At 44.5% G+C, this 23,710-nt stretch overlaps 1 protein-coding gene across 1 annotated transcript in view; it reads left to right on the top strand.

Moving 5' to 3' along the window:
• Nucleotides 1–23,710, top strand: part of pfdn1 (prefoldin subunit 1) — a 121,504-nt gene that overhangs the window by 5,213 nt on the left and 92,581 nt on the right. Inside the window, exon 2 of the mRNA XM_070877294.1 lies at nt 4,519–4,685. Coding sequence (XP_070733395.1) covers nt 4,519–4,685 — 167 coding nt within the window. The remainder of the gene's footprint in view (nt 1–4,518; nt 4,686–23,710) is intronic.

Here is a 23,710-nt window from a genome sequence, read left to right as displayed (position 1 = left end):
TCCCGAACTTGTGATATGAACTTGACAGATAATTCGCACCAATGGTGAAATCCTTATAGCGGGCACAGAGTTGGGCTAATTGCCTGTTTGCACAGTGTAAGGGGATACCTCCTGACAAATCCAATTAATTTAAAAAGCTATACGAGGCCGGAAATGTAAGCATTTTAGGATTTTGTCCATGAAAAGTTTGGAGGAAGCAGTTGCTACATTTAGGGTTTTATTTATTTTTTTTGCATTTATGTGGAGCGTTAGGCTTAAAATAAATCTGTACAGAAAGTGAAGGAAAGGAAAAAAACCCTCATTACTAGAGCCTTCTGGGATTTAATGTGCATAAACATCAATGTTTTCCAAAAAAAATTATTCGTTCATGGAATGTGGGCGCCGCAGGCGCAGCGTCTATTTGCCTTGAGAAGGTGATGGTGAGCCGCTTTGTTGAACCGCTGTAATCTGTGTGGTGAAGGTTCTCCCACAGTGCTGTGAGGAAGGGTGTTCCAGGATTTTGACCTAACGACGATGAATGAACGGCGATATACTTCCAAGTCAGGATAGTGTATAACTTGGAGGGGAACTTGGAGGTGATGGTGTTCCCATGCGCCTGTTGCCCTTGTTCTTTTAGGTGGTAGAAGTTGTGGGTTTGTGAGGTGCTGCCAAAGAAGCCTCAGCGAGTTGCTGCAGTGCATCTTGTAGATAGTGCATACACTGCAGCCAAGGTGCGCCTGTGGTGGAGGGAATGAATGTTTAAGGTGGTGAGTGAGGTGCAAATCAAACAGGCTGCTTTGTCCTGGATGGTGTCGAGCTTCTTGAGTGTTGTTGCAAGTGGAGAGTATCCCATCTGTGCCTTGTAGATGATGGAAAGGCTTTGGGGAGTAAGGAGGTGAGACACTTGCCGCAGTCTCTGACCTGTTCTGGTTGGCGCAGTATTTATGTGGCTGGTTCAGTTAAGATTCTGGTCAATAGTTACCCCCAGGATGTTGATGGTGGGGAATTCAGCGATAGTAATGCTGTTGAATGTCTTGCTTGTTGGAGATGGTCATTGCCTGGCACTTGTGTGGTTCGAATGTTACTTGCCACTTAGCAGCTCAAGCCTGAATGTCGTCCAGGTCTTGCTGCATGCAGGCATAGACTGCTTCATTATCTGAGGAGTTGCAAATGGCACTGAACACTGGGCAATCATCAGCAAACATTCCCACTTCTGCTACCTAATGTTGGAGGGAAGGTCATTGATGAAGCAGCTGAAGATGGCTGGGCCTAGGACACTGCCCTGAGGAACTCCTGCAGCGATGTCCTGGGGCTGAGATGATTGACCTCCAACAACCACAACCATCTTCCTTTGTCCTAGGTATGACTGCAGTGAGTAGAGAATTTTCCCCCTGATTCCTGTTGACTTCAATTTTATGAGGGCTCCATGATGCCACACTCGGGTCAAATGCTGCCTTGATGTCAAGGTCAGTCACTCTTGCTTCAACTCTGGAATTCAGGTCTTTGTTCATGTTTGGACCAATGCTGTAATGAGGTCTGGAGCCGAATGATCCTGTCAGACCCCATACTGAGCATCAGTGAGCAAGTTATTGGTGAATAAATGCCGCTTGATAGCACTGTCGACGACACCTTCATTACTTTAGACTGATGGGATGATAATTGGCTGGATTAGATTTTGTGGACCGGACATACCTGGGCAGTTTTCTACATTGTCAGGTAGATGTCAGTATTGTGGCTGTACCAGAACAGCTTGGCTAGAGGCATGACTGTATAAGTCTTCAGCACTACAGCTGGGATGTTATCAGGGCCTATAGTCTTTTCTGTATCCAGTGCGCTCAGCTGTTTCTTGATATCATGTGGACTGAATCGAATTGGCTGAAGACTGGCTTCTATGATGGTGGGGACATCAGGAGGAGGCCGATATGGACCATCCATTCTACATTTCTGGCTGAAGACGGTTCCAAATGCTTCAGCCTTGTCTTTTGCACTCACGTGTTGGGCTTCGCCATCGTTAATGATGCGGATATTCATGGAGCCTCCTCCTCCCATGAGTTGTTTAATTGTCCACCACCATTCATGACTGGCTGTGGCAGGACTGGCGAACTTTGATCTGATCCGTTGATTGTGAGCTTGCTTAGCTCTCTCTACAGCTTTCCCAGGTTGGCATCTCATTTTTAGGTTCACCTGGTGCTGCTCCTGGCAAGCTCTTCTGCATTCCTCATTAAATCAGGTTGGTCCCCTGGCTTGATGGTAATGGTAAGAGGGAGGGATATGTGGGTCATGAGGTTACAGATTGTGGTGGAATACAATACCTGTACCGCAAGATCCTAGGTACGCTTCCGCACATGTTGCTCCCCTGGGATCCGTGGGCCTGGGCCTCTACTACACAGCATCTGCCAGCAGAAGGAGGGTCCCCATCAGGTAAATTCGCATTCCGTTCGGATGCCGAAGGCATAATCCATAGTAAAATTTCAGACCACAGACTGGTTTAAATTACAGCTGTAATAATGAAGTCACAACAGTTGCTTATGGTATATAAATGCCATCATGCATCAAGGATGCATAATAGCACAAACAACTTCTGATTGAGCAAAAAAGTTGAATAAAGTAACCAGTAAGAAATAGCAGAATTATTTCAAGCCTATAATGTTGGAGCTCAAATGACCATTGTAAACTTAGATGTTAAACTGTTTAAGCAAGTCATATCCGTTTAATGAATGTGAATTGAAAATCCAAACTAAATTATATCCACAGCTGTCTTTCACTTCTATTATCTCCGAAGAAGTAAATGCCTTTTTAAAAACCCAAGTTAGTCAACTCTTGTATGTTTTATGGCTTCTTCTAAAAATTATATATTTTTTCTCGTCAGTTTTTCTTCTTCCCCTTCTGGAGATATGAAGTAGTTCCACCTCTGCTTGTCCGAGTGGCCATTATTTGTGTCACTAGGCAGTTTTACTGCCAGGGCATTGCCTTTGGTAGGACATTGGTTAGTTGGTTGGATCCATTGACTAATATACTGTATTTACAATTTGAATGCCAAAAGAAAAGAGATTAGGTCCCTGCCTTCCCTCCTTGAACTCGAGGACTTTTGATCAGTGTGGATAGAGGATTGGCTAACTAACAGAAAACTGAGAGTCAGGATAAATGGGTCATTTTCAGGTTGGCAAACTGTACCTAGTGGGGTGCCACAGGAATCAGTGGTGGGGGCCTCAACTATTTACAATCTATATTAATGACTTGGATGAAGGAACCGAGTGTAATGTAGCCAAATTTGCTGATGATACAAAGATAGGTGGGAAAGCAAGTTGTGAGGAGGACGCAAAAAATCTACAAAGGGATATAGATAGGCTAAGCGAATTGTCAAAAATTTGGCAGATGGTGTATAATGTGGGAAAATGTGAAGTTATCCACTTTGGTAGGTAAAATTTTAAAACATTATTATTTAAATGGGGAGAGATTACAAAATGCTGTGGTACAGAGGGATCTGAGGTTCCTTGTACATGACACACAAAAAGTTAGTGTGCAGGTAAAGCAAATAATTAGGAAGGCAAATGGAATGTTGGCCTTTATTGCAAGGGGGATGGAGTATAAAAGTAGGGAAGTCCTGCGACAGCTGTACGTTGGTAAGATCGCACCTGGAGTACTGCGTACAGTTTTGGTCCCCTTATTTAAGGAAGGATATACTTGCATTGGGCGCAGTTCAGAGAAGGTTCATGAGGTTGATTCCTGAGATGAAGGGGTTGTCATATGAAGAACGCTTGGGCCTATACTCATTGGGGTTTAGAAGACTGAGAGGTGATCTTATTGATTCTGAGGGGGCTTGACAGGGTAGATTGCAGAGAGGATGTTTTCCCTCATGGGGGAATCTAGATCTAGGGGGCATAGTTTCAGAATAAGGGGTCGTCCATTTAAAACAGAAATGAAGAGGAATTTCTTCTCTCGGGGTTGTGAATCTTTGGAATTCTCTACCCCAGAGATCTGGGAGGCTGGGGCGTTGAATATATTTAAGGTGGAGATAGACAGATTTTTGAACTATAAGGGAGTTGAGGGTTATGGGAAGCGGGTGGGCAAGTGGAGTTGAGGTCAGGATCAAATCAGCCATGATCTTATTGAATGGCGGAGCAGGCTTGAGTGGCCAAATGGCCTACTCCTGCTCCTATTTCTTATGGTAGATTAAATTGAGAGGGTTTACCTTCTATCGGAAAGTAAGAATACACTCTCCTAGATGTGCTTAAAATAATTTGGGTTGATTTCTAGAGATTTGTGAAAATAAAACAATTGATCCTTGGCATCAGGTTCCAATTCCTTGTGGATTTCTGTGAAAATCTGAAAGCTCAGAGTAGTGGCATGTGATACTCAGAAGTTGTAAAGGTGTTTTTGACATGACTACTGCAATTTTACAGAAAAATAGTCAGAAATTGATGACTGTTTAAAACAAAATAATATCATTATAAACTGTAATGCTAATACTTAATGTTGATATTGACTTTAAAGCCAATTATAGTCATACTTTAAATTATTTCTTTGTACTTTCCTCAGGCTTTTGCTGAATTGCAGACCAAGGTGCTTGATACACAACAGAAGGTGAAACTTGCAGATTTGCAGATTGAGCAATTAAATAGGACCAAGAAACATGCGCATTTAACGGATGGAGAGATAACTACAATGCCAGAAGAAGCACGCATGTATGAAGGTGTTGGCAGAATGTAAGTAATATTTTCTCGATCTCCTAAAATGGACTGAACATTAGGCAACCCAGATCTCCTATCCAACCGTATCTTTTTAAAAGTTTGCTCCCTTTTTAAATTTTCCTGCACCTTGCATTATTTCAGGACCAAGAGGAGAGTTCCTAGTTTCAACTGTGCTCTGAGAAGAGGATAGGTATTTCATGACTGGAAGGGGGGGAAATTAGAGTGCTGCTAATTCCCATTCTTGCACATCTCTTAGTTGGTATATAGCAGGATTTATGGAGCTTTACAACAGGTCTCCTTAACAGAAGATGTATATAATGTAAGGCAAATGGAAGAAAATATAATGTTCCGTAAGTAATTAAAACTTATTACAAGAAAGTAAAAGTTGGAAATAAAAAGCTGATACCAGTAAAAGTGACTATGAAGCCTTCGGATTGTCGTAAAAACCCAACTGGTTCATTAATGTCTTTTAGGGAAAGAAATCTGTCGTCCTTTCCCGGTCTGTCCTAAATGTGACTCTAGCCCATCACCAATGTGGTTGACTCTTAAACTTCCCTCTGTAGTGGCCTAGGAAGCCACTTAATTGTATCAAATCACTAGAAAGAAAAAATAAATGGGACGCATCACTTGACCTGAGACCTAGGCATTGAAACAAAGACACAGCCAGCCCAGCTGACCCTGCAAAGTTTTCCTTGCAACTATCTGTGGATTGGTGCCAAAGTTGGGAGAGTTGTCCCACACACTAGTCAAGCAACAGCCTGACTTGGGGGGTGAATATGACTGGCAGCCAATGTCCCAGACTCCTCTCATCACCATGCCCGGATATGACCTGTCCCACCGGCAGCACAGACCTACCAGAGGTGTGGGCACAGTGGTAAACTGTTAGAGGAAGGTCGCCTTGTGAGTCCTTAACGTTGACTCTAGACCTCACGAAATCTCATGGCTTCAGGTCAAACTTGGGCAAGAAAACATCCTGCTGATTATCACTTATCGCCCTTCCTCAGCTGATGAATCAATACTTGGAGGAAGAACTGAGAATATCTACCAACAAGAGTGGCTTGGTAGTACCACTGTAGGCCGAGTCCTGAACAACATAGCTGCCAGACTGGCCTTGAGGCAAGTGGTGAGAGAACCAACTCAAGGGAATGACCTTGACCTCACCAATCTATCCTTTGCAGATGCATTTGTCCATGATGGTATTGGATACACCACCACACTATCTTTTTATAGAGATCAAATCCTGTCTTCACACTGAGGACACACTCCATTGTGTAGTGTGGCACTACCACTATGCAAAATTGGATAGATTAGCAGATCTAGCAGCTCAAAAATGGACATCCATGAGGCGCTATTGTTCATTAGCAGCAGCAAAATTGTATACCATCACAATTTGTAGCCTCATGGCCTCCATCACCATCAAGCCAGATGACCAACTTGGTTCAATGAGGGGTGCAACATGCTTAGAACGGCACCAGGTACACCTGAAAATGAGGTCCCAACCAGTTCAAGCTACAGCACAGGGCTACATGGATGTTAAACAGCGAAAGCAGCATGCTACAGACAGAGTTAAGCGATCCCACAATCAACCGATCAGGTCAAAGCTCTGCAACCCTGCCATACCCAATTGTGAATAGTAGTGGAACATTAAGCAACTGACGAGAGGAGTAGGCTGTATGAATATCCCATCCTAAATGATGGTGGAGCCTAGCACGTGAGTTCAAAAGACAAGACTGAAGCATTTGTAACAATCTACAGCCAGAAGTGCCGAGTGGATGATCGTTCTCAGCACCCCTCTGCCCCCCGTGGTTAGAATCAGAAATTCAAGGCACAGAAGGAGGCCATTTGGCCCATCGTGTCTGTGCCGGCTGAAAAAGAGCTATCCAACCTAATCCTACTTTTCAGCATTTTGACCGTAGGCTTGTAGGTTACAGCACTTCAAGTGCATATCCAAGTATTTTTTAAATGTGATGAGGGTTTCTGCCTCTAACATGTTTTAAGGCTGTAAGTTCCAGACCCCAAGCACCAGTTTCCACCATAACAGATGCCAATTCGATTCACTCCACGTGACATTAAGAAACAGCTGAGTGCATAGGACACAGCAAAGGCTATGAGCCCCAACAATATCCTGGTTGTAGAGCTGAAGACATGTGCTCTTGAACTAGGCCCACTCCCTAACCAATATTCCTTCTAACTGCATGACCGCGCAGCGCTATGGGGGTCCCGCCCAGCCAGCTTGCCGGCTTTTAAATAGAAAAAACGTGCATGCACAGTATTTTGAATGGGCCGTGCAGCCTGGAAAAAAATTACAGGGAACATTGCCCCTAACTAAACCGTTTCAGCACAATTACACTCCTGGCATTTATCTACCTGATAATGTGCAAAAGTGACTAGGTTTGTCCTGTCCACAAAAAGCAGGACAATTCCAACCTGGCCAATTATCAACCATATCAACTTACTCCCAATCATCAGCAAAATGATGGAAGGAGTCATCAACACTGCTATCAGATGACAATTACTCACCAATAACTTTCTCACTAATACTCAGTTTGGGTTCTGCCAGGGCCACTGAGCTCCAGACCTCAATACAGCCGTGGCCTAATCATTGACACACAAGGTGGATTCCAGAGGTGAGATTAGAGTGACTACCATTGATATCAAGGCAACCTTCAACTGACTGTGGCCCCAAGGAGTCCTAGTAAAATTGAAGTAACTGGGGATCATAGGGAAACTGTCCAGTGGAGATGAGGGTACTATCTAATGTAGCATTAAGCCATATGATTAAATGTCTCCAGTTCAATTCCGTGTCTTTGGTGAGTTAGATGATTCCAGCTGTGGTAGCACTTTGGGCATTACAATGGGCCTCCTTGACTAGATATGATGGGGAGGGGGGAATAAAAATACTGCCACTGTTCCAGTTCCTAATTGCTGAATAGTGTGTGTGTATATGTTATTTGAAAATGAGAGTGGGCTTGGCTATGATGCTTTATTCTGTTGAATTGCCAGTACTTATGGTCTGAGCTTACAATGGCCACTTGGGTGAGGTGGGGTTCGGGACCAATAGGAAAAGCGGGGGTGGCTGATGTGGGGATGGGAAAATGGGATATTAGGTCAGGATCAGGTTTTTTCTGAGCTTGGAGTTGATACTGATTTTTGCAGAATAGTAGAAGATTCCTCTGCGTCTAGCTGTACTGTATCTGGCCCGTGAGTGATGCGGACATTGGATTTATAAAATGTAAAGCATTCCAATGCCATGAGGAGGATGAAAAATTCTAATGCCTTGGAATCCTAGATAAAACCATGTTGGTCGAAATGCTAAATCGTGATTACATACTCTTAATTGATACCTTTTGATTGGTATTGTTTGAATAAATCCTGCTTGGTCGAGTGACTTTTTTTTTTAAAAGAGTGTTTATCAGTTTTAGGAAGTATGTTCCAGTTCCAGCCTTTGAATACAACTGAGGACTTAAAAGGAAAATGATCAAGGCATTGTAGTCTTTTGTTTCCCCACTGTGACCTAGGGCAGATACATTTTATTTTTATGTGGCCTTATGATTATTTGCATACATTTGAACACACAAACAATAGGAATTCCAAATATAGTCTATATTTAAATAGAAATAAGAAAAGGCTTCCTCTTATTAGAGTCATGGTTCCTGTCTAAAGAATAAGCATACTGGAAACTAAGGATGCAACATTTTGTGTCCATAAATAGTGAACACTGAAACTGACGTGAATAAAGAAATGGAATAACTATTTGTCTTAAATCTCCCTTCTGCGCATGCGTCTCCTGACAAATATCACCGACTCCGCACCACCCCCAGCGCAATTCCCACTAATCCTATTTTGCGCATGCGTCCTCCACACCACTGCCCCCGATCCGAAACCGGCCCCACGAGTTGCATCCACTGTCTCCGATCCATCAGCAGCCCGAGCCTCCAATCAGGCAGTGGGTGGCCAGGACCAGTTCGAGTGGCAGTTTGAGTGAAGAGTGCAGGCAGCGGTGAGAGCGAGAAGCAGGCCGGTGGGGAGAGCGAGAAGTGGACCGGCAGGGAGAGCGGGCAGCGGGGAGAATGAGAATGAGCACGAAATGAATAGTGACAGTGTCATGACTTCTGGATTTCATCCACCCCAACGATGGCCATTGTAACACATGCATCGAGCTTGCACGCACCAGGGGGTTGGAAGAACGTGATCCATTCTTGGGTCAGCCAGGAGCAGTTCGTTTCTCATTCAGCGCCAGTTTGAGTGAAGAGTCAAGCGGCACCATAAAGTGGTCTGTGAGGAGAGAGGGAGAGAGACTGGGGAAGAGAGAGAGCTTGGCGGGGAGGGGGAACAGAGGGAGCTTTGGGGGGGGAGGGGAGAGAGAGAGCTTTGAGGGGGGGGGGAGAAGAGAGAGAGCTTTGGGGGGGGGGAGAGAGAGAGAGAGAGAAAGAGCTTGGGGGGGGGGGGGTGGAAGGGAGAGAGAGCTGGGGGGGGGGGGAGGGAGGGAGAGAGACAGAGCGCTGGGGGGGTGGTGGGAGAGATAGAGCTTGGGGGCGGGGGGGACAGAAACTCGGAGAAGGCGGATCATGTTCTTCCAACCCCCTGGTGCGTGCAAGCTCGGTGCGTGTGTTACAAGGGACATCGTTGGGGTGGATGAAATCCAGAAGTCACAATTCTGTCACTATTCACTTCATACCCAATAAATATGTTAACAATCCGCGCACAATGCCCCATCTGTGGAGCGGGTGGTGGGGGGGGGGGCGCGTAAGGTCTTGCGCTTGGGTAAGGGACTTCAGCTGGGGGAGGGGATGCACTTGCGCTGGGGTAAGGGTCTTCAGCTGGGGGAGGGATGAGCTTGTGCTGGGGTAAGGGACTTCAGCTGGAACTTGGTGGCTTTTGGGGAGATCTATCCTCTGGCTTCTGAAGTCAAAGTGGCAAAGTGGATCAAATTACAAATTGGAAAGTCAGTCAGAACTTGGGCTGGACGATTCCAGTTACACATTCCAGAGGGACTTCAGGGTGTGGCTTATCATCCAAAGGGACCAAATAGCAATAGGTCATGTGAAAATGTAGAGCCAATTCAGTTAGTACAAATAGACATAGCCATAGAGAAATGTGTTCTGAGGAAAAGCTGCTTTTTTTGTGTTTTAGATATAGATTGGACTAACCAAACTGGTAGCAATGCAGTGGAGGAGGATTTCCTGGAGTGTGTAAGGGATGGTTTTCTCGACCAATATGTCGAGGAACCAACTAGAGAGCTGGCCATCCTAGACTGGGTGTTGTGTAATGAGAGGGGATTAATTAGCAATCTTGTTGTGCGAGGCCTCTTGGGGAATGACCATAATATGGTAGAATTCTTCATTTAAGATGGAGAGTGACACAGTTGATTCAGAGACTAGGGTCCTAAACTTAAAGAAAGGTAACTTCGATGGTATGAGACATGAATTGGCTAGGATAGACTGGAGAATGATACTTAAAGGGTTGACGGTGGATAGGCAATGGCAGACATTTAAAGATCACATGGACGAACTTCAACAATTGTACATCCCTGTCTGGAGTAAAAATAAAACGGGAAAGGTGGCTCAACTGTGGCTAACAAGGGAAATTAGGGATAGTGTTAAATCCAAGGAAGAGGCATATAAATTGGCCAGAAAAAGCAGCAAACCTGAGGACTGGGAGAAATTTAGAATTCAGCAGAGGAGGACAAAGGGTTTAATTAGGAGGGGGAAAATAGGGTATGAGAGTAAGCTTGCAGGGAATATAAAAACTGACTGCAGAAGCTTCTATACATATGTGAAGAGAAAAAAATTAGTGAAAACAAATGCAGGTCCCTTGCAGTCTGAATCAGGTGAATTTATAATGGGGAACAAAGAAATGGCAGACCAATTGAACAAATACTTTGGTTCTGTCTTCACTAAGGAAGACACAAATAATCTTCCAGAAATACTAGGGGACTGGGGGTCTAGTGAGAAGGAGGAACAGAAGGAAATTCTTATTAGTTGGGAAATTGATGGGAAAGAGGGCCGATAAATCCCCAGGGCCTGATAGTCTGCATCCCAGAGTACTTAAGGAAGTGGCCCTAGAAATAGTGGATGCATTGGTGGTCATTTTCCAACATTCTGTAGACTCTGGATCAGTTCCTATGAATTGGAGGGTGGCCACTTTTTAAAAAGGAGGGAGAGAGAAAACAGGGAATTATAGACCGGTTAACCTGACATCGGTGGTGGGGAAAATGTTGGAATCAATTATTAACGATGTAATAGCAGCGCATTTGGAAACCAGTGACAGGATCGGTCCAAGTCAGCATAGATTTATGAAACTGAAATCATGCTTGACAAATCTTCTAGAATTTTTTGAGGATGTAACTAGTAGAGTGGACAAGGGAGAACCAGTGGATGTGGTGTATTTGGACTTTTAAAAGGCTTTTGGCAAGGACCCACACAACAGATTAGTGTGCAAAATTAAAGCACATGGTATTGGGGGTAATGTATTGACGTGGATAGAAAATTGGTTGGCAGACAGGAAGCAAAGAGTAGGAATAAATGGGTCCTTTTCAGAATGGCAGGAAGTGACTAGTGGAGTACCGCAAGGTTCAGTGCTGGGACCCCAGCTATTTACAATATATATTAATGATTTACACGAAGGAATTGAATGTAATATCTCCAGGTTTGCAGTTGACACTAAACTGGGTGGTAGTGTGAGCTGTGAGGAGGATGCTAAGAGGCTGCAGGGTGACTTGGACAGGTTAGGAGAGTGGGCAAATGCATGACCGATGCAGTATAATGTAGATAATGTGAAGTTATCCACTTTGGTGGCAAAAACAGGAAGGCGGAATATTATCTGAATGGTGACAGATTAGGAAAAGGGAAGATGCAACGAGACCTGGGTGTCATGGTACATCAGTCATTGAAAGTTGGCTTGCAGGTACAGCAGGTGGTGAAGAAGGCAAATGGCATGTTGGCCTTCATAGCGAGAGGATTTGAGTATAGGAGCAGGGAGGTCTTGCTGCAGTTGTACAGGGCCTTGGTGAGGCCCACACCGTGTGTACAGTTTTGGTGTTCTAATCTGAGGAAGGACATTCTTGTTATTGAGGGAAGGTTCACCAGACTGATTCCCGGGATGGCAGGAATGAAGAAAGACTGGATTAACTAGGCTTATATTCACTGGAATTTAGAGGAATGAGAGGGGATCTCATAGAAACATCTCAAATTCTGATGGGATTGGACAGGTTAGATGCAGGAAGAATGTTCCTGATGTTGGGAAGTCCAGAACCAGAGGTCACAGTCTAAGGATAAGGGGTAAGCTATTTAGGACCGAGATGAGGAGAAACTTCTTCACTCAGAGAATTGTGAACCTGTGGAATTCTCTACCACAGTAACTCGTTGAGGCCAGTTCGTTAGAAATATTCGAAAGGGAGTTAGATGTGGCCCTTGCGGCTAAAGGGATCATGGGTATGGAGAGAAAGCAGGAATGGGGTACTGAAGTTGCATGATCAGCCATGATCATATTGAATGGTGGTGCAGGCTCAAAGGGCCGACTGGCCTACTCCTGCACCTATTTTCTATGTTTCTAAGCTATCAGCAATTCAAGTTTAATCCCATGTGACTGTGAGGAGGACATATATTCTGCCACTGCTTTAGGAAAATGAACTTGTCAAATTAAAATGTTGGAGTAAATTTCATGTGATTTTAGAAACTGCTTTTTAATAATTTCTCAAAATATATAAAGTACTAACATATATATTCTGTTTATAGTGTAATCATGTCTTGTTTAACATTAAATGATAATGCAAATAACACTTCAAAATTGTGCACAAAAATAAAGTATCATATTTTGCACTACAAAAATAGCACAGCCGTTACAGCACCACTTGGATGCCTGTACATTTGATTCTCATAGTATTTTGTCTTTTTGAATTATTTATACAACCTCTAGCAGCTGCTTTTGTGGCTGATCTTTGCAATGGTTGCATGCATTATTGGTTTATAGTTGTTATACTGATCCGGATTGAAGTACTCGCCTTTTTAGACTTGTTTTTAAAGAGGAACTTTTGGTTGGAAGATCAATTTGTATTTGTGGAGGAAAGAAACTGGGGGGGAGGAAGAGTGTGTGGTTGTGTCGCCCCTGCTGATGGGTTGATCAATGTCCAGTTGATGGTTTCCGTGGAGATGCCCCTCTCCAAATTAATTGGGGCTGGGAAGTAGAAGTGTGAGGAGAATAAAACTTAAAACAAACAAAGCAAGGAGTTAATGAAAGCTGCAGAACATGCAGAGGGATATAGGGTTGCAACAAATGTTACGAAACATAATATGAAGTTGATGTACTTGTCATCTCCTTGGCTGCACTCCAATTGGGAATATTCTATTCAGAGAGATAATTACATCATTGTAGCTATACTAAGAAAATGCTTCATTTCATTAATCTGTACTGGCATACCATGGCTATATTCAAGGATCGGGGGGTAGATAGCAGGACAGACAGGACTTAAAAAGTAATTTATTAGGTGGTGTTTGTTCAGTTACAAAGATCATTACAATATTTTATGAAAAATTAGCAGGCATTTTTTCAGTTGATAAAGATACCATAAACAATGAAATGCATATGCTCTGTAAATCAAACTGAGAGAAAATGCATGATAAAATAATGCAGCTTCTCTTTTGCAGTGTTTTGTGGCTTCATTTTTAAAAATAGCTGTAAAATTTGGTTGCAACTTCTTTATCACCTACTGCAGTGATCTAATCGAACAAGCTATTTCTTTTGCTGTTTCTATAATTTTGTAGATTGAAAGAACAGCAGCAGTATCTGGTGCTCCAGATATTGGTAAATCTGGAGAAGAGCTCATGTGGCGCATATGAAATTCGATTTGAAGGCACAAAAGGAAACGTTTTCATTCGTAATCATTGAAATAATGGCATCGGGGGATGGGCGGGAAATCACAAAAAAATAGTTTGTAGATTCTTGAGATAGCTCAGTAGGTAAGCAGTTGGTACTGAGTCATACAGACCAAAAAGGTCTCGGGTTTGATAACTGGTCTCTGTTGATTGAGCTAGTCTCAGCTGGTACTAAAGGTGTGGTACCAAAGTCACCTTCATTGTCCCTGGGAGAGGGACTTGACTTCTAATCCAGGGATACTGAGGATGACTGGTGCCCAAACCATTGCCTTGTCTGAGGCAACAATAATTCTGTCCTGAATGTGGACTTCTAATTGACCCAATGGCTTATGAATGATGGATAATCAAATCTTTGGAAGGCAAGAGTGATTTTATTTTGTAGGTTTCAGTCTGCCAGGCAATAGAGAATGAGAGCTTGCAGACATAATTATTCTTAATGGTTGTACCATCTCTAAAAAGTAACTCTGAAGAACGCAGACTAGGTGTTCTGATTTTCAAATCAGTCGGGTGCAGAATATTTTTGCCCGCAACTAATTGTTTATAATTCAGAAATCAAGATATTACAGATGCTGGCAATCTAAAGAAAATAGCAAATGCTGAAAACACTCAGCAGACCAGGCAGGCTCTGGAGAAAAGTTCGGGTTAATGTTTCAGGTCGATGACCTTTCGTCAGAACACCTGAAACGTTAACCTTACCTTCCTCTTTCCAGCATTTTCTGTTTATAGTTTTGTTTATAAATTGTGAAGGCATTAATTAGGTATGCAATGCTTCACTAAAGTGTGAACCATTATTCAATTAATGGTGGCATGCTCAGTATGTTCCCTTGTGCCTTTTGAAGCTGTTTTAATGGACAGTTCTGTGCTCTGTGGCATCTTTCAGCTGTGATAAATACAGGAAGCTGTTGGTCAGTTCTTCAGCTTAACACATATTTCCAGGTCATTGCAGCAAGACAGAACTCTATGAACGTGTGTTTATGTCAAAGCTCATTTAAAGTACTGAGTTTAATGTACCAATCAACACCATTGCTAATTTTGTCTGCTGATTTACCTGCTGTGTACATTTCTTTTTTGTAATAAACAATTTGTAATTGTACTTGTAGCCTGAAATATTTGGTCTGTCTGTGGTGTTGTCCTGCCTCTTGCAGAGATCAGGAGTATTCAGTGTGCATCCTGCATTGCTTCCAGTATATCCCAACAGTAAAAGGGTCGATTGTTAGCGGTGAGGAGAGCTGCATCACATTCACCATCAGAGCTCCAGGTCTTCTTCTGAAAGCTGCCTTTTGCACTGAATAAAGAGTGTTTTGCAACAGCCCTAACTGTCGTCATGATCATCATAATAGTCAGTCCCTCGAAATCGAGGAAGACTTACTTCCACTCTCAGTGAGTTCTCGGATGACTGTACAGTCCAATGTGGGAATTACAGTCTCTGTAACAGTGGTTGAAGGAAAGGGTGGGTGGGGTTTGCAGCACGCTCCTTCCGCTGTCTGCACTTGATATCTGCATGCTCTCGGCGATGAGACTTGAGGTGCTCAACACCCTCCCGGATGCTCTTCCTCCACTTTGGACGGTCTTGGGCCAGGGATTCCCAGGTGCCGGTGGTGTTGTTGCACTTTATCAAGGAGGCTTTTGAGGGTGTCCTGGAAACGTTTCCTCTGCCACCTGGGGCTCGCTTCCCGTGTAGGAGTTCTGAGTAGAGCGCTTGCTTAGGGAGTCTCGTGTTGGACATGCGGACGATGTGGCCCGCCCAACGGAACTGGTCGAGTGTGGTCAGTACATCGATGCTGGGGATGTTGGCCTGAGCGAGAACACTGACATTGGTGCGTCTATCCTCCCAGTGGTTTTGCAGGATCTTGCGGAGACAGCGTTGGTGGTACTTCACCAGCGCTTTGAGGTGTCTACTATATATAGTTCACATCTCTGAGTCATATAGGAGGGCAGGTATCACTACTGCCCTGTAGACCTTAAGATTGGTGCCAGATTTGAGGACTTGGTCTTCAAACACTCTCTTCCTCAGGCAACCGAAGGCTGCGCTGGCATACTGGAAGCGGTGTTGAACCTCGACATTGATGTCTGCCCTTACTGATAGTAGACTCCCGAGGTATGAAAATGGTCCATGTTGTCCAAGGCTGTGCCGTGGGTTTTGAAGACTTGGGGGCAGTGCTTTGTGCCGAGGTCAGGTTGGTGGAGGACCTTTGTCTTACGGATGTTTAGTGTAAGGCCCATGCTTTCGTATGCCTCGGTGAAGATGTTGACGATGGCTTGGAGTTCGGCCTCTGTGCGCAGACGCAAGCAGTTCACGTACTGTAGTTCAATGACCGAGGATGGAACGACCTTGGATCTAGCCTGGAGGCGACGAAGGTTGAACTGGTTCCCATTGGTTCTATAGTTTAGTTCCACTCCAGCGGGGAGCTTGTTGAGAGCGAGATGGGGCATTGCAGCAAGGAAGATCGAGAAGAGCCCTGCTTAACCCAGGCCCGGACATGGATTGGGTCTGTGGTGGATCGTTGGTCAGGATCACGGCTTGCATGTCGTCGTGGAGTAGGCGGAGGATGGTGACAAACATTAGGGGGCATCCGAAACGGAGGAGGACGCTCCATAGTCCCTCACGGTTGACTGTGTAAAAGGCCTTTGTGAGGTCAAAGAAGGCCATTGTCAAGGGTTGGTGCTGTTCCCTGCACGTCTCTTGTAGTTGTCACATGGTGACGATAATGTCCGTTGTACCCCTTAGTGGACAGAATCCGCATTGTGACTCTGGGAGGAGCTTTTCAGCCACAGAGAAAAGACGGTTGAGGAGGATTCTTGCGATGACTTTCTCAGTGGCTGATAGGAGGGAGATTCCTCTGTAGTTGCCGCATTCGGACTTGTCCCTTTTATTGAAGGTGGTCAAGATTACGACATCTGAGATCTCCCGGCATGCTCTGCTCCTTCCAGATAAGAGATGAAGTGCCAATACCATTCGTGCCAATTGTGCTTCTCCACCATACTTTAGTGCCTCAGCGGGGATTCCATCTGCTACTGATGCCTTGTTCTTGAGCTGATGGATGGCCTTTTCTATCTCATGCAGGGCTGGGGTTTTGCTGAGATGGTGGCGGGTAGCATGCAGCAGGATGGAGTCGAGGACACTCGTGTCGAAGGCAGAGTCTCGGCTAATCTTTGAAGTGCTCCTTCCAGCGAACTGTGACTGCCTCGGTGTCCTTAATGAGTGCTTCTCCGTTCTTGGCCAGCAGTGGGGTGGGACCTTGGGTGCTTGGGCCGTAGATGGTCTTAACTGCAGTGAAGAATCCTCACACGTCATGGCTGTCAGCCAGCTGCTGGATCTCCTGTGCTTTCTTCACCCACCATCTATTCTTTAGGTCATGGGTTTTTTGTTGGACCTTTTACTTGTCCCTCTGATGGAACAGAGTGTTGGTGATGAAAAGGTCATGTTCTAGGCATTTTGTCAGGAGCAGGGTACTGCTGGAGTTCGTTTCCCCTACCCCCTCTCTGCCGATCACGCTGAGGTCTGTATCCTTATCGACTCTGGCATTGAAGTCGCCGAGGAGGATCAGTTTGTCGTTCGTAGGGATTTGGAACAAGGATTGTTCGAGCCTGGAGTAGAATTCCTCTTTGGTCACATCTGCTGCATCGAGTGTTGGGCATACGCGCTGATAACTGACACACTGGTTCCGGGCTAAGGTGAGCCGGAGAGTCATGAGATGTTCGCTTATCCTGTAGGGGGGAGTCTCTGAGGCAACCGACCAGTTCATTCTTGATGGCGAAGCCAACTCCATGGAGGCGGTGTTCTTCTTCTGGTTTGCCTTTCCAGAAGAAGGTGTAGCCACCACCTTGTTCTTTGAGCTGCCCGCCAGGTCGCACTTAGTCCAGCGACGTCGACGTTGAAGCGTCTGAGTTCCCGGGCAACGATGGCGGTGCGACATTCCGATCTGTAGCTGTTGGGGTTGTCCATGAGGGTCCCGACGTTCCAGGTTCCGAACTTTATTTTGAAGGGTGTAAGATGCCTATGCATGAGTTCTTTTAACGTGGGGTGGCCGTTGCACACCGGCTACCACACGGGCTTAGCAGGGCAGTGGTCCAATGGCAAGGGGGTTCAAGATGACTGGAGACCAGGCTCTACTGTATGGGCCGAGTTGCCAACGGTGGGATGCCAGCTGTAAGCTCAGCACTGAGCAGCGCCCTTTGGTGAGATGATGAGAGATCTGAGGTGTGGAGAGTGGGGGCGAGAGATTTGAGGGAATGCTTCCCTCTTCCAGGTATTGGCTCCTGGCTGAGGGCAGGCACTAGGATGGCCAGAGGTCCACTTTGTGAAAGGAGGAGAGGTCAGAGTGGCCACCGGCATTGTGTGCAGCACGTGCTCGCCAGTGGCTCCGCAGTTGAGTAGGACCAGCGGCCGGAGGGAGGCCAGAACGACGCTGGAGGGAGGGAGGAAGGCCAGGAAATCACCAGAGGGAAAAAGGCCAGGAGGTCGCCGGAGGGAGGAAGGTCCGAACGTGAGGGAGAAGGTAGGGCCCAAACCTGTGGTCGGAGACTCACCGGATGCCGTTGGGGATCGGGTGAATCAGCTGAGTCGGCCACCTCCACTTGGTAGCACGATGGTTGAGAGTGAGACGGAGCTTTCAGCAAGGAAGATCGAGAAGAGCGTTGACATGATAATGCAACATTGCTTGACCCTGGTCCGGATGTGGATTGGATCTGTGTTAGATTCATTGGTCAGGATCACTGCTTGCATGTTGTCGTGGAGGATGGTAACATTTTGGGGGCAGCCGATACGGAAGACACTCCGTGGTCCCTCATGGTTGACCGTGTCAAAGGCTTTTGTGAGGTCAAAGGCGGCCATGTTCAAGGGTGGGTGCTGTTCCCTGCATTTCTCTTGTAGTTGTCGCGCAGTGAAGATCATGTCCATTGTACCCCATAGTGGACGGAATCTGCATTGTGACTCTGGGAGGAGCTCTTCAGCCACGGGGAGCAAACGATTGAGGTTGATTCTTGTGATGACTTTCCCATTGGCCGACAGCTGTGGAGGAAGAGCATCCGGGAGGGTGTTGAGCACCTTGAGTCTCGTCGCCGAGAGCATGCAGAAACCAAGTACAGACAGGCGGAAGGAACGTGCGGCAAACCAAACTCCCCACCCACCCTTTCCTTCAACCACTGTCTGTCCTATCTGTGACAGAGACTGTAACTCCCGTACTGGACTGTGCAGTCACCTGAGAACTCACTTTTAGAGTGGAAGCAAGTATTCCTCGATTTCGAGGGACTGCCTATGATGATAGCAGTAAGGTCCAGATGGAAAGTCTTGGCTGCAGGATGGTTGATCTGGTAGGTAAGTCCAGCGCTCATAGATTAAGGTGAGGAGCAGGTATAGTTGGGGGATGGGCAGTGGGTAGCAAATGTACCCACTATTAGGGCCAGTAGGAGCTTAAACAGTAGGGGGATGGCAGCAGATGGCCAGGGAGAAATTTGTCCAGGGAGAGCTCCCTAGGGAGTTGCCATCCCATCCGTCATCTTGTAATCAAACTGTAACACTGAAATGTTAGGCTTTCTTTGTGGCCAGTACAGGTATGATATATTAGTATGTAAAGAAATATGATGACTTTTATATTCTTGTATATACTGTGGTATTTTCCATGAACTCGTACTACTGATATTGCCTGAAATAAATATATAAATGGGAGTTGTGCAGCTTTAAGATACTTCAGAAGCATTATCGGACAAGCGCATGATTGAAAATAGCTCGCCTGGTCCCTTTAGATTCAAGCTGGAAATGGACAAATTAGAAAATATGTTATCATTTATACAGCTATATTGACCCCACCTTATATTTTTTGGCAGTGTTTTTCTTTCTACCATATTAGGCACAGTGCACTTAACATGCCTGCTAACTATTTGTTGGTGCTACTGTGAAGACCTCTGAAAGATTGTTCTGTATCTTAAGAGCATTGTCATGCTCATCTGACTTCTCCTGTTGGTTAGGTTGTAGTCAAGAAAGCAGGCAAATAACTTGCTCCCAGACTACTTTCAGCCTGGTTCTAGTAGACATGTGATATAGCATGACGAGAATGCGTGCTTTTTTTTCTCTCCTTTCTCAGAAGGCTAGGTACTATAGTAGTGAAAGTGCGACGACCAGGGGATCAACAAGCTGGGAAGATATGCTTGTGCTCCAATATGCTAATTTTTCTTTCCCATTCATTTATGTTGGCCCAGAAATCCTGGTTTCTCCTTCCCCAATTTAAAAAAGGAAGCAGACAAAAAGGAGGTAGACCAGTTAGCTTAACATCTGTGGTTGGGAAAATGTTGGACTCCATTATTAAAGAAGCAGTAGCAGGACATTTGGAAAAGCAGAATTCGGACAGGAAGAATCAGCATGGATTTATAAAGGGGAAGTCATGTTTGACAAATTTGCTGGAGTTCTTTGAGGATGTAACGAACAGGATAGATAAACAGTGGATGTGCTGTATTTGGACTTCCAGAGGGCATTTGACAAGATGCCAAATAAAAGGTTACTGTACAGGATAAAAGTTCACGGGGTTGGGGGGTAATATATTAGCATGGATAGAGGATTGGCTAATTAACAGAAAACAGAGAGTCGGGATAAATGGCTCACTCTCGGGTTGGCAATCAGTAACCAATGGGGTGCCGCAGGGATCAGTGCTGGGACCCCAACTACTTACAATCTATATTAACGACTTGGAAGAAGGGACTGAGTGTAACGTAGCTAAGTTTGCTGACAATACAAAGATGGGAGGAAAAGCAATGTGTGAGGAGAACATACAAAATCTGCAAAAAGACATAAACAGGCAAAGTGAGTGGGCAAAAATTTGACAGATGGAGTATAATGTTGGAAAGTGTGAGGTTATGCACTTTGGCAGAAAAAAAATCAAAGAGCAAGTTATTATTTAAATGGAGAAAGATTGCAAAGTGCTGCAGTACAGTGGGACCTGGGGGTACTTGTGCATGAAACACAGGTGGTTAGTATGCAGGTACAGCAAGTGATCAGGAAGGCCAATGGTATCTTGGCCTTTATTGCAAAGGGGATGGAGTATAAAAGCAGGGAAGTCTTGCTACAGTTGTACAGGGTATTGGTGAGGCCACACCTGGAATACTGCATGCAGTTTTGGTTTCTATATTTATGAAAGGATATACTTGCTTTGGAGGCAGTTCAGAGAGGGTTCATTAGGTTGATTCCGGAGATAAGGGGGTTCATTTATGAGATTGGGCCTCTCTACTCATTGGAATTCAGAAGAATGAGAGGTGATCTTATTGAAACATATAAGATTATGAGGGGGCTTGACAAGGTGGATGCAGAGAGGATGTTTCCACTGATGGGGGAGACTAGAACTAGAGGGCATAATCTTAGAATAAGGGGCCGACCATTTAAAACTGAGATGAGGAGAAATTTATTTTCTGAGGGTTGTGGATCTGTGGAATTTGTTGCCTCGGAGAGCTGTGGAAGCTGGAACATTGAATAAATTTAAGACAGAGATAGACAGTTTCTTAACCAATGAGGGGTTATGGGGAGCGGGCAGGGAAGTGGACCTGAGTCCATGATTGTGTTGACTGGTGGAGCAGGCTCGAGGGGCCGTATGGCCTACTCCTGTTCCTATTTCTTATGTTCTTATGTTCCCGCGGGTGTTCGACTGGATTCTAGAAAAAAGAAGCGCACTTACATGAAGCTGCTGCGCCCACGCGAGTTCCTGGTCCTGAGGCCTCCACTGACTGCGCGTCGCAGCGCATGCACGTCAGGATGTGTGCAGGGCTGGAGTTGCAGTCACATGGCTCTGGATAGCCAATCAGGTAAAGTATGTTCTCATTCATAATGGGAACTCCAACTTACGGAGTTCCCATTATTATGAATGAGAACCCCCCCCCACCCCTCCCCAAACACACATTAATAAAAAATAGAAAAAAATACACTACATATTTAACATTAATTTAAATTAGTTATTTATGTATTATTTAAAAATATATATTTTTCCAATTTTTTAAAAGTTTTTAAAATTATGCTTTAAACTAAATTTAACGTAGTGGGCAGTGTTTAATTTAAAAAAAAAATGTTTTTTTATGTTTTAAGTGTGTTTTAAAATTCTTATGCCTGTAAAAGTAGGCTATGTGCCTGCTTTTATCAGGCACAAGAGTTTTCAGGACATCCGCTGGGCAAGATATGGGTAAATACCGCAATCTTGTCCTTGTGAATTTCCTGGCTGCCAAGATGCATTGGATCTGTCATTGACAGATTGGAAAAGCCGGTTTTCAGCGCATGGGCATTGTGCGCTGTGCTGAAAAGTGGCTTTTGCGATGCCTCCCGGGTCTGTACTAAGTGTGTACGGACCTGGGAGGCCGGAATTTCTGGGCCATTATTCCTTTTTAGGTTTCCTTTGCATATACCATTTTCCAACCAAGAGTGTGATCAGGTAACTGCCTCTGAGCTCTCTGCCTTTTCTAACCTGCAATGTGCTGCTTAGTATACCAGAGCATCCACGGTGATTTGCACATCAGTTTTTCTTCTCTCTCACTGTGGGGAATTGTCTGTGTGCTGTGCAACATTTTTCTTCATTGATGTACAGAGTTTGAGGACTTGCTGTATGCAGCAAACTCTTAGAAACCAGCAATGTGGATTGCAGCCCTGCTCTGAAATTCAACTGATAATGCTACAGACTATATATTCCCCCTCCCATTTTCCAACAGCTTTTTAATAGAGCATTCGCTCTTAACTTAAAACGCTGTCTCTTTTTTTATTTGTGCAAATTTCAAATTGTGGAAAATCTGTTGCCAGTGTGTAGAAAAACAGACTTTCTTCTATATATAATTTTACAGTAATGAGTTGAAACTTTCTGAATCAAAAAGTCTTGGGTACTTTTTAAGAAGCTGGCTATCAATGAAATAGCAATCACAGTTTGATTATATTTTCTGTTAGTAAGTAGTAGATCTACCATGGCATTGTTCATGGTGGATATAGGCTTTATAAGGACAAGGATGTTATGACAAGTACTATTATTAGGGAACACTGATTGGCTTACCAGCACTGGGGGTGAGTCTGTGACTTGCGAACACTGGGAAGAGGGCCAGGGTCCAGTTGTATTGGATCGGGCTCTTAAGATCTCCTATTTTGTAAGGGAACACTGCAGATGGATGCTCTGGGATTATTGGGAGAGAAGTCCTGGGTTCCGGGAGCATTGGGGCGGCTCTGAGATAAGGGAGCATTGACAAAGCAATCTTTGGGCAATGTGGCCATGGAGATGGTGTTCCAGGATTGGGGTGAGGGGAAGTCTGGATTCGAGGATGATGGGGTCCAGCAGGATTGGGAAAGGGGTTTTGGAGTACGGATCCAAAGTCTGACTGTATTTGGGGTTGCTAGATTCTGGCAATATTGTGGGGAAGACGGGTCAAGCAGCCTTGTTGGGAAGGGGATGCAGGAGAATGGGAACCAAACTACCATTGACTCAATGATAGGCAAGGAAAATCAATAGTGAAGTGCAACAGAAATAGTGAGTGTATGGGATGTGCATGCAATGTGCAAGACTTTCAATACATTATATTGTACTCGTGATGTTTGAAAATATGCTATAAGTGGATAGACGTGGACGGTAAACAAAAACAAATCCTATTCTTGTTCACACAGCAGCATTTCTGGCTATGTATATTTAGTGCTACAGCAAAACAAATTGCATCTAGGGTTGAAAAATAATTCCTGAAGTCAGTATGTTGCAGAGTGGTGATAAATAAATATCACTCAAAAATAACGGTATACTTATTTCTGGAAATGTGCCAGTAAATTCTGAATCACTTGACTCATCTTGCATGGTGACCATATTTTGTTATAGCGATACTCGCTAAAATTCTTGTATTTGAAACACAATTTTATGCAACCCCTCCTTTTTATTTAAACTAAACTTGCATGCTATGAATGAATGATTTATCATATATTGAACATATATTTTAACACCATCCTCTGTGGTTTATTGAAATAAAACTTAAAAAGTTTAAGCATTTTATATTTCTTTTATAGTATTTTTGGAGGACATCCAACAGCTGCAGTAACATGTTTGCGCTGTGTCCAAAACTAAATTAGGATTTCATATTTTCTTCAGAGTAGACTGCAAAACCAACTTACATAAGGTCTGCATATTGATCTTGTCATATGTGTCTGTGACTTTATGATGTGTACTTTCTGGA

The sequence above is a fragment of the Pristiophorus japonicus genome, chromosome 4 (genome assembly GCF_044704955.1).
Source record: "Pristiophorus japonicus isolate sPriJap1 chromosome 4, sPriJap1.hap1, whole genome shotgun sequence".
NCBI lineage: Eukaryota > Metazoa > Chordata > Chondrichthyes > Pristiophoridae > Pristiophorus > Pristiophorus japonicus.
The sequence above is the reverse complement of the archived record's forward strand: the minus strand, read 5'-3'. Positions and strand labels throughout refer to the sequence as shown.